Source organism: Ursus arctos, unplaced genomic scaffold (genome assembly GCF_023065955.2).
Source record: "Ursus arctos isolate Adak ecotype North America unplaced genomic scaffold, UrsArc2.0 scaffold_29, whole genome shotgun sequence".
Lineage (NCBI taxonomy): Eukaryota > Metazoa > Chordata > Mammalia > Carnivora > Ursidae > Ursus > Ursus arctos.
In genome coordinates, this window is record NW_026622974.1 from 15,165,059 (window position 1) to 15,178,433 (window position 13,375).

Genomic DNA, 13,375 nt, shown 5'->3' on the forward strand with positions numbered 1-13,375 from the left:
GCTTAGCAATTACTATCCCTATATCTTGTTATTCTCTACCAACTGCTGGGTTTTTCAGAGGCCTTTACCTTATTAAACATAAGTCCCTTTCCTCTTCTTTCTCATTAAGAACTTCTTTCCATTAGCCTACCATAATGTGGTTTAGAATTTGATTTCCTTCCTGTCCACTTCCAGAATCATGTGTTTTCAATTCTCTACCTGACCGTTCATTTTATCTTCATCATTGGATTAGGAGATATCTAACAGCAAAGAATTTTGAGAATTTCTCTAAGCTTCAGTTCTCTCATTTGTAAAATGAAACGAGAATACCTAGGTTCATAAGATTTTTTTTTGAGAATGAAAATGTTAAAACTAATATTAGTATCAACAGGGTTTTTGGAGACTTCCCTGAGAAAGAAAGTGCAATTGTAGGGAGGAATAGAAGGGAAAGCAAGGATAAGAGAAGGGATTCCTTTGGTGGTTCTTTCTGTTTACCCCCTTTCTCTTTGTAGCCTCCTTCTCTCCTTTCCTTGGAAAGATCTTGAGTCAATTCACTGAAGTAGAACCTTCTGGCATTTCTTATTTCAGGAACCTGACTTGAAGTCGACACAGTAAATTCAAAGTTTGGTAGAAGAGGCAGAGTTGTCTAAATGTTTCCTATGAAATGCTAGTTCTATAGAACCCTTTTATGTGTTAGGAAAATAAAAGATCTCATAAATAAATGACTTTGGAAAATTTTAGATTAAACAAAATAAGCTATGTCCTGGCTGCAAGTGTTTTCTAGGTTGTTGTTGGGTTTTTTTCTTTGTTTGTTTGTTTTTGGTTTTTTGCTATAGTAGAAGGGACACTTCACCTAAGTTTATTTTCTCCGTGGAATACATCTAGGAAATCATTAAAAAAAAATCTTAGAAAATATGGCTATATGTGATTGATAGACAAATACTTATATATTTCAGGTAGGTACAAAATGTTTATTGAGGCTTCTTATTTTTATTTAGTCAATGGAAAGTCAGAGAAATCATTCTAACAGTATTTTGTGTTCCTGAATATAGGCATTATTTATAATCCTTTCCTCTACTAAGCATACATATATATAAGCACCTGATACCACAATTTCTCTTGTTTTCTATTCCTTGGAGTTAAACAAATTTTTCAGCCTGTGGCTTGGGAGATGCCTAATCCCCAAATGCTACTCCTTATTGCCCCTTAGAGAGGTTGGTGTGATGCAACATTAATTCCACATTTGCTGCCAGTTAATCTGCCATACTTCAACTTCTCAATTTGTCCTCATGGGATATGGAGAATTTAGAATCTGCCCTCTACTTAGGAGACCCATTCCAGCAGAACGAGAAGGAGTTCATGGATCATTTGCACCTAGTCACCTATGAATGTCCGCAGGACCATGTGGCAGAAACCACCAGATTTGGACCCAAGTAAAGATTTTGCAGATAAGTAATTACTTCCTTCTTCAGAGCTAGCACCATGGCAGTCAACATGGGGATATATTGGTAGGATGATACATGACTCTGCTCTTATGAAGTTCTCAGTCTACTTTCAGGTAAGAGAAATAATTTAAATAAAGTGAGGTGGGAGTCGACAAGGGACAGCTAAGGGAGAGGTATGCATTTGAGGAATGGTGAGAAGTAAGACTGATTTGCATTCTGGGTGTTCTTGGGAATCAGATGAAGTTTACACGTGGGAAGGATGAAAGCAGGAGCAATGGAGAGCAACAGCTGCCTTTGCAGACAGAAAGAGCACGATCAAGTCACAGTTGGAGAATTAGTCTAGCCATAGTGAATCGCCTGGTTTGGTGAGGAGACTAAATAGGAAAAAATTCAGAGGTGAGAAGATGAAAACCCAAAAAAGATTGTAGAAGTTATTGTAGAGAAGAGAGACAGTGGATGTGTATATTTAAAACAAAGAGATTTTTGTTGGAAAGCAGAATGGTGTGAAGCATAGTAGCACGAGCGTTATAATCAGGTATGGATCAAAAACCGGCTCTGCCTCACCTCAGCTTTGTCATTTTAGGTAATTTACTGAGACTCTGTTCCTTTACGTTTAAAATGGGATAATGCCTACCACAACATTTATTGTTAAAAATTAAACAAGATGATATGTGAAAAGAGCATAAAGTGTTCAATAAATTATGTTGTTATTAAATATAATTTAGAGTTTTATTTGATACTGAAAATGCAGAGCACTAAATGAAAGGTGACTTTTAGGTTCTTGAGATGACATGATGGTTTAGAATACTTCAGTGAATTGGCCCAAGAAGATCTTTCCAAGGAAAGGAAGGAAAAGGAGCATTAATCCAATGATCAAGACACTTACTCTTTAGACAGTAAACAAACCTGATCGTTAGAATTAATTACCAGGCAAATAGTTTCTTACACATTATTATTGCTCGGGCAACGATATGCGTTCATTACAGGTGCGACAATGAATTTTCATTTTTATTTATTTATTTTTATTTTTTAAGATTTATTTACTTGGGGGGGGGAACACGAGCTAAGGGAGGGGCAGAAGGAGCGGGGGAGAGAGAATCCTCAAGCAGATTCCCCCCTGAGCACAGAGCTCTCTCCCTGAGATCATGACCTGAGTAGAAATCAGAACTCAGACACTCAACTGACTAAGCCACCTAGGCATCCCTGAATTTTCACTTTTAAAAATGATAATGATACGTGAAAAATATGTGATTTATCTAATGACCCTTGGTCAATGTCAAAGATAAGAAAGACGAAACATTATAATATCAAATGTAAAATTGCTATTATATACTTTTTGGCCATTAGATAATTGCATAGGCATGGCATTGTGATAGCCACATTACATTATAAATTAGATAAAGAAGGTGTCTATTTTTAAGAAGTTTGCTATTTAAGGAAAGCTAACTACATATATCATACTTTTATATTCAGCTTTTGCCCTGAAATTTGTAAATTTATGTGCAGGGAAGAGATACTGCATATATACCTTTTTTTTCCTTTTTAAAACTCAATAATTTACAAAACTTTCTGAATTATCTCATCATTCCAAATGTCTATGAAGACTTTCCAAAATGTAAACCTTTTCTTCATTTTTTTCCTGACTTTTCCCTGTGTTTTCAATCAGCCTATGAAAAATTGTGTACGCTAGCCAGGTAAAGTCCTACACATTTTCAAAAGGGCAGACATTAGGGAATCATTCAGTTCCAAGTAGAGACATCAGAAAGCTATCTAGACAATTAATGTATTGTCACATATACTTTTTCATAAGAAATTTCTGTAAGAAACCTCCATATAGGGAAACAAAAACTTACGAATTTGATAAAATGTAGTGTAAATTATTCCCACTCTTATCTTACATTTGTCTCATTGTAAGCTCTCCTAGTGCTTGTATAATATAACTCAAGGTAAAAATTACTGTTCAATTTTGGGAACACATTTTTTTTTCCCAATAAATTCATTCCACGTAGAGGTAGTTTTTAAACAGTGGGGTTATTTTATATTTTTATCTGATTCAGGTTGTATCAATGTAGACATAGATTGTAGCAACCGAAGAAATAGCCAAGTCTGATTTTGAACAGTTATAACGGATCTTTTGTGCATTATTCTTTGTGTGCCCTTTGCCTGGTGAATACACTAGAAAGCTTTATGTATACCCTTAATTCTACATCTGTAAAAACAGCAAATGCTCTTAGCGATAGCATCGTCTAAGATAACGACCTTGAAGATTGCAGCATTTATTCTTTTTTATATTCTGCTAAATGTCAAAGTTAGAGTGGTTGATTTATTTGATTACACTGAAATTGATTAATATAATTCAGAAGGGGGTGCAAGTTGAAACATCCTCCAGGTGTATGTGAGCCATTTCAGAAGCTTTACTTATTAGATGTGTGTCACCTCTGCTTTTGCAGATTTCAGCAAAAGAAACATATGATCATGAACATTTGCAAGCAGATACTACCATGAAATGTTTCTCGTTGTGCAACACTGTCAAATACAACCTGTCCCTATTACTTTTCAAATTTATTTCTTAATCCAGCTGGCTGCCACGTTGGAAAACACTGAAAATGTTTTTTGCATAATTTTTGTGACCTCCATGATGTAGATTCTAGGTATAAATTGTAGAAGATTTTGCTACAGATTGCATCTTCACTATTTACCAACTCGGATCTTGGACAAGACAACTTGTTATCAAGTTGAGCTAATAATTCCTATTTGTCTAGACGTTATAAAGTTTAGCAGTGTTTGTCAAAGTGCCTTTAGAGTATGAAGACCATATATATAGAAGTAAATCATTTTGTTTGTTCTATGAGTATGTACACGTATTTCTTTCTCAGTATGTACACTGTATATACTGTCTATACTATATACACACAAGCACATACAGAATATATATATATATTCTGCTAGCAGCATCAGCAGCATCTGGGAAGTTGTACGAAATTCAGAATTTCTGCCTCCTCCCGGACTTTCTGAATCAGAATTGGCATTTTAAGGTAAATCAAGAGTCATGTTCAAGTTTGAAAAGCATTGTTCCATGTGGTCTACTTACAGTCTGATCTTTCTCTCTCTTTCCGCAAGCACACATGTATATGTAGCATCCAGGGGACTAGGCAAAAGAAGGCAGATTCATCATCACGAGCTGATAAAAGAGCAGTTTAGGAAAGTACTTTACATTTTAACTAGAACTGGCCATCAATAGTAGTGGAAAGATAGAACGTATTAAGTGGCTCATTCCTGGAGTAGTGTGTACTGCTGTCAGTGATGAGGCAGAATGGATCATTGCCTTGAAAGTTTGAATTAGATAACCTAAGATATCCCATCCAATTTTGTAATTCTATATATACATACTTACATATTTATTGGTATATATTCTAAACATGAATATTTGATTCCTATTTCCAGTCCGTATCTTTAGATCTGTTTTGTATGAGCCCACAGGTGACAGATATTTTTAATTCCAAGATTTAAAATTGTTGCCTTCTAAAACAATCATAGTATATTTATGTATATTTATCATATATGAATCATAGTATATTTATCTAATCTAGTGTTGGTTCCTAGATAGCAATGCGTAATTTGCATTCTGATTGCTACCTCGGTTGCGATTTCATTATTTGCATAAACTATTAAGGGAAATGCAGAACGGTTGAGACTCACTATAATCTCTGAGCAATCTACTGGATGTGTGGACAACACTGTTATTCCACCAAGGGCCAAAGAGCTTGACAAGCCAGGCTTGTCAATACAGTCAGTTACTAACGCTGAGCTTTTTGGTTCATGCCAAAAGATCAAGGCAAATCTTCTCCAGTGCATACTTATTCAAGAATGTATTTTTTGCTTTTGTTTTTGTTGACATACAGAAAGCTGTATGTATTTAATGGATACAGCTTGATGAGTTTGAAGATAAATATAACCATGAAACTCACATCACCCCGGTCTATACCATAACTCTATCACCTCTACAAGTTTTTTCCTGTCCTCTATTTATTACTATTCTGTGTGTGTGATAAGACCATTTAACTTAATAGCCGCCCTCTCAGAAAATGTTTAAGTGTAAAATATAGCGTTGTTAAGAATAGGCACTGTGGTGTAGGATAGGTCTCTAGGACATACTCATTTTGCATAACTGAAATTTTGTATCCTTCGACTATGTTGAAAGAGGCCATCCAGAAGATATTACTACTGGTTGACCTGTGAGCTGTACCAGGGAAATTGGAGGCTCCCTGCCCTCTCCCTTGTTCTTGGAGTATACATTCTACTCACTGTTGCCATAGCTGGAGCTGTTTCAAGGAGGCAGTCTTGAGAGAGCAATGTGTTATTGAGACCATATGGACTGTAGATGTGACTGAACCCCATTTAAGACCTCTGTATAAACTTTTAAATTCTAGTGGGTGAGTGCCAAGATCTGCAATCTCATGACTGTCCAAGACAAGCCTCATATATAAGTTCCCTTGCTTATTAAAACAGCCACCTACCAATCTGGAGGGGCCTGCCTCTTTCTCCAATCTTTCCTCTTCCTCTGTGTATGTGGGGCCGGTTACCGATTGCACCCAGGGAACTCCTGAGGTTTGCAAACCAACAGGCTAATACCACTAAATTTTTCTTTCCCCCTAGCCGCTGGCGAACATGTAGTTAGCCATACGTAGAGCAAGAAGGTAAATCTAAGACATTGTTTCATCGTTGAAGTTTGTCAACTAAATAAATGAATGCATGTTTGTTGATGAATGTTATTATTTAGGACAAGCATATTATTTGGTTGATTTACTTTTTACAACATACATTTTAGCAGCAGTGATGTTACACTGTAATTGTATGTGTTTAATACCTTGGTTTATCATGTTACTAATGTGTTGTTTTTTCAAACTTAAAGATGTTTATATATTTTCCTTTCTTCACAGCTGCAATATTTCTTATATCCATTTTCAAAGGAGGTTTTTATACACTAATGATAGAAAGAGTCCATGATACATGGAATCTTACTACCGACTATTAGGTGGAAAAATTCCAAATTCATTTCCAATTTGAGAATTGAAATACCTTCAGGTGACCATATTGAAATATTGACCAAATTAGAAATAGCTCCAACCCTTGGATACACAAGAAGGATCATCCTTGCATTTTCATTCTCACTAAAATATTGTCATAGTATTGGAAGTCTTTTCCTTAAAAATGAAAAGAAGCCAATAACATTTAACTATGCCATGTGACATGTTAGCAATTTTTTTAAAAAGCTACAAAACATATTTAATTATTCTAAGAAAATGTTCACTTCGTCAAGATTTTTCTTCCAAGAAGACTTGTATATATAATTAGAATTTTAATTGAAGGTTTACAAATTTGCACTATATGATATATTTAATTTTTGTTTCAACGACTCTGACATTTCTTTTTAAATCATTGTTTTCTATGTGATCTATCGTATCTTAAATTATGCATTTACCATTTCATATAAATTACAAAAAGTAAACTTTTAGATCTCATCAGCCCTCAGCCACTGCTGCACAAGGATTTGGGAGAAAAAAAGAGAAATGATCACATCTCTGTAGTCATTTGAGGAGAACACTATTTAAATTTGTTCTTAACACAGGGCTGAAATTAATCTTGATTTCCCGTCAAATGTACAGGGATTTTACAATATAGTTCATAATAGTGTTTAACTCCTCTAGGGTACGAGTTAAGATAAACAAGTCACTGACAGTGTTTATCTATAAATATAGCAGATGGTGTGGGACTGAGGTTGGTTATTAACTCTGCCGACTTTAATTTCATGGTTATAAAACACTGTAAACCTCACTGTTTATAAAAGGCAGGGAAGAATCTCCAATGGGCTTCAGTAGCCAAGAAACCCTCTGTAACATTAATCTCTCTAACTGATATTCGGTATCCTCCCAGGGTGCAATATTTAAGATTGTGGAGTGATTGCTAGACACATTAAAATTTTCACTGGGATCATTAGCTAACATTTCTGTCATTGATCTATTATAACTTTGTTAATGAGTTCCATGTGAGTGAAATTTAGTGAATGAGACGATTCTTTCTCAACTTTGCTAGGTGAACGTGTAACAATTACTTTAGGCAGATAAATTTAAAAGGCAGCCTAATTTGTCAGAATAGTAACCTTTTTCTTAGGTAAAGATGAATCATGGTACCTAACTAGACCAAATGTACTTAAGGATAGAATTTCATAAAGGAAAACTACAGCATCATTCAAATAATTAGCCAAAGTACATTACATACACTTACGTGTAAGCCATGAATCTGCCTCAAAATGCCATAGAATTTTAAAATTAAATTTTAAAACATTGCAACGCACCATAGAATTCTTTTCAAAGCAAAACTATCCTTCATATTCTGAAGTGATTTGAATATAAAATTTTAATAGAATTTGTTTCGCTAAAATCTGTAAGATCAACTTGATTAAAATTAATTCTTCCAAAAAGAAGGAACCACTAGTATAAAAATGTTATTATTTTAAATAGCTCAGTTTTTCCGTTCCAGCTTTATAGTGAACAACAAAATATATTTTATGACCACAAAATTGAAAAAAAAAATCCACACGCTCTACCTCTATTCTTTTTATGTTTAGAAGAGATTGATTTTTCAGTTCCTAAGAAAGTCAGACTTCTGTAAATATATGATAACCTAATATGTAAGTCGGGGATTAAAAAATCTTGAACTAAAACGTCATCACTGTATTAGAGTTCAGACTCCTCAAAAATGGGTTTTCTAGTAACAAAATCCTCCCTTTTCTACCTTTTATGCTGGGCTCCTTCTCTTGGATCCATTCTGACAGCTTTGTTACGATCTGAAGTCTGGCTCCTCTGCTTTCTGCTGATTATTCCTAACTTAGACCCCAAATCTTGGCTTCCATGCACCTGGCTTGTGTACAGAAGTAACCCTCGGTGGAGAGAGGACTGGATGGGACTACTGGTAATGTGTCTTCCCATCTCCCTTCCTACTCAGAGCCTCATGTCACTAACTGTCATCAGATGTATGATTCTACTATTTGACGCACTCATTTCTACAAACAACAGTCTACTCAGACTTCCAGGTCTCAAAGTACATGAAACAGTCAGAGAGGACAGCCAGTCTCTCAAGGGAAAGCTTTATCTCATCTCCCCCACCCTTTTTAAAAGATTCAAATCCTACCTGAATCTTCATCATCAAAGAAATTGGTTATTGGGCTATTAGTATATTTAAAATTCACACCTGTGTTGAATTGAATCAAAAGTAGGGGTGAGTTCACTTCAAAGGATCCCATCTTTTTGTCTTGTGAGTTGTGACGTGAGGTAGAAATGTGTTTAGCAAAACGTTGTCATAAAGACTAGGGCCATAGAATGGCTTTTCCATAAGTGTGACACTTTCCCATAAGTGTGACAAAAACTAGTTAATGACAATAGAAAGGGAAGGGATTTACAAGAGACAAAGTAGGGAAATAAGGAAAGCTGGATATTGAAGTCTGAGTGGAGGGGTGAACAGAGTAATTGCTTTAGGGACTCGAAAAAATTCATAAATACAGCATGGCTCAGTCAGTCAGTGTCTGCTTTGGCTCAGGTCATGATCCCAGGGTCCTGGGATCCAGTCCCACATTAGGCTCCCTGCTCAGTAGGGAGTCTGCTTCTCCCTCTCCCTTTCCCTGTGCTATCCCTCTCTCTCTCTCTTTCTCTAATAAATAAATAAATTTTTTTAAAAACGGATTCATAAGTTCAAAGAATCTTAACGAAATGAGATATCGTTAAAAGCACATTGAAACACTCTCGTAAAAAAGAAAAGAGGAATCTTTTTAATATCACAATTGGTAGTTTCAAGTTGATGATTTATTCGCCCTGGTCTATATATATAAGGTACAGTGAACTGTCGTAAAGTATAATCTACTTTCCTAATCATGGTTTAGGGGGAAAAAAAACACAGTTTCTGTAAAGAAATTATCTGATTAAAGGGTGGGGGAAAAAACTTATAAGGAAAGTCCCCCCGCTTTCATCCTCATCTATCAGATTTTATTAAGATAGTGTCAGAAATAAATTGCTGCCTCGTAATATAATAAAAAGCAAATTACAACCCATGGAAAACAGTAATGTATGACTTTTAAATACCGTAATCTCATTTTCATTATTTTCTTTCAGATTATCTGACCCTGTCTAACGTCAAAGGCATGGCATTGCATAAAAGAAAACCTGCAAAGGAGATAACTCTAAGTGGATTTCATTCCCCTTTCAATGGTCTGTTAAAAATCTTTCCTCTACTTTTACTATTTATTCTCTCTAAAAAATCTAGTAATTTTTTCTTTTCTTTTTTTTAATCTTTTGTTTCTAGGAGAAGTAATCTACGCTGTCATGTGCATGACGGTCACCTGTGGAATCCTTCTCCTGGTTATGCTCAAGCTAAGGTAACTGGACACAACTCAGAAGGGAAGGGCTTGAACGGAATCGGCCTAGTTAAAGCACGTTTGACAACGGCAGACCTTACAAAGGGCCTGAGAATGAAAGCTTATCCGTTAAGACATACTAAATCATTTTTTAATGTGGGATAGGTCCATGGAAACATTACTCTAAGTCTTCAGATGCAAGAGAAATGTGATCAGGGAAAAATTTTTTTTTATGTTGCATTTTATCAGCACATGTGCATTGCTCTCCCCAATTAAACTGTTCTCAGTCTTTCCCCTGATTTTCCTACAAAACCCAAGTTGAACTTTGCTGCATTCCTCATTCAAATCATTTGCAGGATTGATCAGCTTACATAACAGAGCTGTTGTGGACTTCATACAGTTTATATTTATCTGAAGCTTTCTTCTTTTTTTTTAATAATAATAATTTTTTATTATGTTATGTTAGTCACCATACAATACATCCTTAGTTTTTGATGTAGTGTTCCGTGATTCATTATTTGCATATAACACCCAGTGCTCCATGCAATACGTGCCCTCCTTAATGAAGATTTCCTCTTTACTCTAATTTATTATATGCTAATAAATTTTATTCATGTGTTAATATACAGTTATTAAGAGAGACATATAATGAGGCCTCGCAGGGTACCTGAGGAACACTTATTACTATTTCCTGACATTAATTCACTCTTTCCAAATCTTTATCCTCGGCTGCCCTCGTTGCTGGAACGCAGTAATGCTCCAGCAAACATGTGAGACTTAACGTTAGAGATATATCAATCTCTACATTTCTAAATGTCCAAGGTCTATAATTTCTCCGCCTATTTACCACTGACAGATATGAAATGGTGCACATTTCCTTACCTTCCATTTAAAAAACCACCATATTTATAAATCAGTGATATATACATTTTCTTATTCATTACACATGTGAGTGTATTTGTGTATAATTTGAGTATCATACAATGAAGAGATATATGTCTGCATATATACATGTGTACCATGTGTATGCACACACACACATAAACTATATTTATCAGTAAGATTAGGCCTGGAGAAGAGCACTGGCAATAGACATTTCTCTTATTAAATCACAGAGGAGGGCTCAGTACACTACCCAATGCATGTACACTGATTGCTCCTCCAGAAATCTCTCACTTTAAGACCTTGACAGCCAGGCACATAAAATGAAAGACTTAAGTGGGGGAGGTGCAAGGTGATACCAAGAGGTCAGGCACTTGAGGAGTCTACACTCTGCCTAAAGATACTCAAATGTATTTCTTTTTAAACGCAATGTCTACTTATCTACTTGCTGGATCTACCCCACTGAGCATTTAATTTGGTGCTCACCAACACCAGTACCCACACAAACTGCTTTTCCCCAAGGCCTTAAAAGCTGCATGTGTATGAGAAGATGTTCTTTGGGTTCCAAGATACAGTTTAAAGGCTAAATAATTAGCATCAGTTTCTAAGAGGGAATATAGCATTGGAATTTATTAAACTTGACTTTATTTGGTTTAAAATATTTGAGAGCACTGTTCAGTTCCTGGACCTGCCTACGTATTTCATTATAGACATATCATTTCAGATAGACACTGATGGTTTTCTAGTCTAGCAAAAATCTTATTTTAATGGTTCTGAATCTTTACTTCTTAGGCACACATAATGTATAAATGTCATATCTACCACATAGGCCAATGGGTTTTTACAGAGTACTGTTGTACCACAGATAAATAAGGTATTGCCTTTCAAAATCCCCTGTGAGTCTGGTGTAAGTTCACCTCCTTTCTCATCTGCATAGAAAGGCCTATCCCTTTATTGGCTGACAGTGTGGGTGTTTTAGACAAAAGTCTTGAATTTACTCTAATGAATATTTTAAGGCAAATCTTTCATGCTATTAAGTACACCACATGTAGTTACAAATTATTTTCCGTACAATTTAAAATGAATCCTTACCCATAATCTGAAAAATCCAGAAAGTAAATCATCTAGGGTTAAGTAAATGACAAAATTACAAGCCATCATGGAAAGGACAAAACAAACAAAACATCAGTAACATCAAAACCCATGTTACCCTAGGGATGACCAGCGCCTCCTTAAGGAAAGAAGGCTGGTTGCCACTTCCGGCATTGTCGCCCAGCAGCCAGGCTCAATCCATGTGAATACCTTTCTGCAATACAGGTTAACATTTGTACATTTGTTTCATGTTATGCAAAATTAAAACAACCCTAAATCTTGAGAGAAATTTGCAGAGAAACCAGTAATTTAAAACTTAAATATTGAGGCATCGGGAGCCTGGGTGGCTCGGTCAGTTAAGCATCTGACTCTTGATTTCGGCTTAGGTCATGATCTCAGCATCATGAGATCAAGCCCTGCTTGGGTTCTGTGCTCAGTGGGGAGTCAGCTTCTCTCCTTCACCCTCTCCCTTTGCCCCTCCCCCTGCTCTTTCTTAAATAATTAATTTAAAAAATAAATCTTAAATATTAAGTAAATCTTAAATAATTTAAAACTTACAAGTGATTTAAAAGACTCTTAAAAAAAATGATTCCTTGGAAATCACAGTTAAATGCATACTTCTTAGAAAGACCGTAGACTATATGACTATTGAGACTTTACATTTAGGATCTTGATTATATTTTTCTCTCCAGGTATAGAATGCATCCAAAAATATAAACACATAGAAGCTCATTTGTAAAATCATTAAAATGGCATGTTGTTAACTTTATTTTTACTTTTATACAGAACTTCCAGGATATCAAGTCAAACAAGAGATCGTTCTCCAATCCAAATACCTGGAGGACTCATGATTCATTAAGAGTCACGGATCATTAACAATCACTTTCTTTACAGGAAGTCTTTGCAGCCAGTCGACGGAATATCCTATCTGCCATCAATAAGGAAAATGTGAAGAAGGATCTAATGATATTGGATCACTAAGTATAATAATGTAAGAAATAGTAATAATGGCATGGTGTTAGATTTATTTTTTTTCTCAAGAAAGTATTCAAGTAAAAACGTATGTGGTATCTTTTATGACACTGGGAGAAAATTAAAGTCTCCCTTGAAGGCAAAATGTGTTAACCCAAGTTACAGTCTGCATGATTTGTTTCATGATAAATTTGAATCTATATAACAGTAATTAGTTGCATCAAAATATGGTATATTATGGTTAGCAGGGTTTGTTTTTCCTGATCAATCTTATGAATTCCCGGTGACTTGCCAAAAGGAAAATGCTAATAGAAATATCCAGTATAATTTGTTATTTGTGTATTCTTATCCATTTTCAAATCATTAGCTATATCATTAGCATTGACTTTTAGTTCCTAAATATATTTGGCTAGATGATTAATCTTAAATATCAGAAATGAAATCTTTGGTTTTTATAATTTAAATACTGTTGAATTTCACTTTTTTGACTTGATATCTTTATTCATACTTAACAAAAATGTAGAGCAACGCATTGCCTGAAAAACTCAATGTTCATTTTAATAATGACATATTTGTGAATTTAATTTCTTCTATACTA

At 35.1% G+C, this 13,375-nt stretch overlaps 1 protein-coding gene across 1 annotated transcript in view; it reads left to right on the top strand.

The window, feature by feature from the left end:
• The window catches only part of GFRAL (GDNF family receptor alpha like), a 57,746-nt gene extending 44,937 nt beyond the window's left edge, over positions 1-12,809 (top strand). Inside the window, exons 7-9 of the mRNA XM_026507200.3 lie at positions 9,590-9,685; positions 9,780-9,852; positions 12,592-12,809. Of these exons, the coding sequence (XP_026362985.1) occupies positions 9,590-9,685; positions 9,780-9,852; positions 12,592-12,664 (242 nt within the window). The 3' untranslated portion in view covers positions 12,665-12,809. The remainder of the gene's footprint in view (positions 1-9,589; positions 9,686-9,779; positions 9,853-12,591) is intronic.
• The last annotated feature ends 566 nt before the right edge of the window (positions 12,810-13,375 follow it).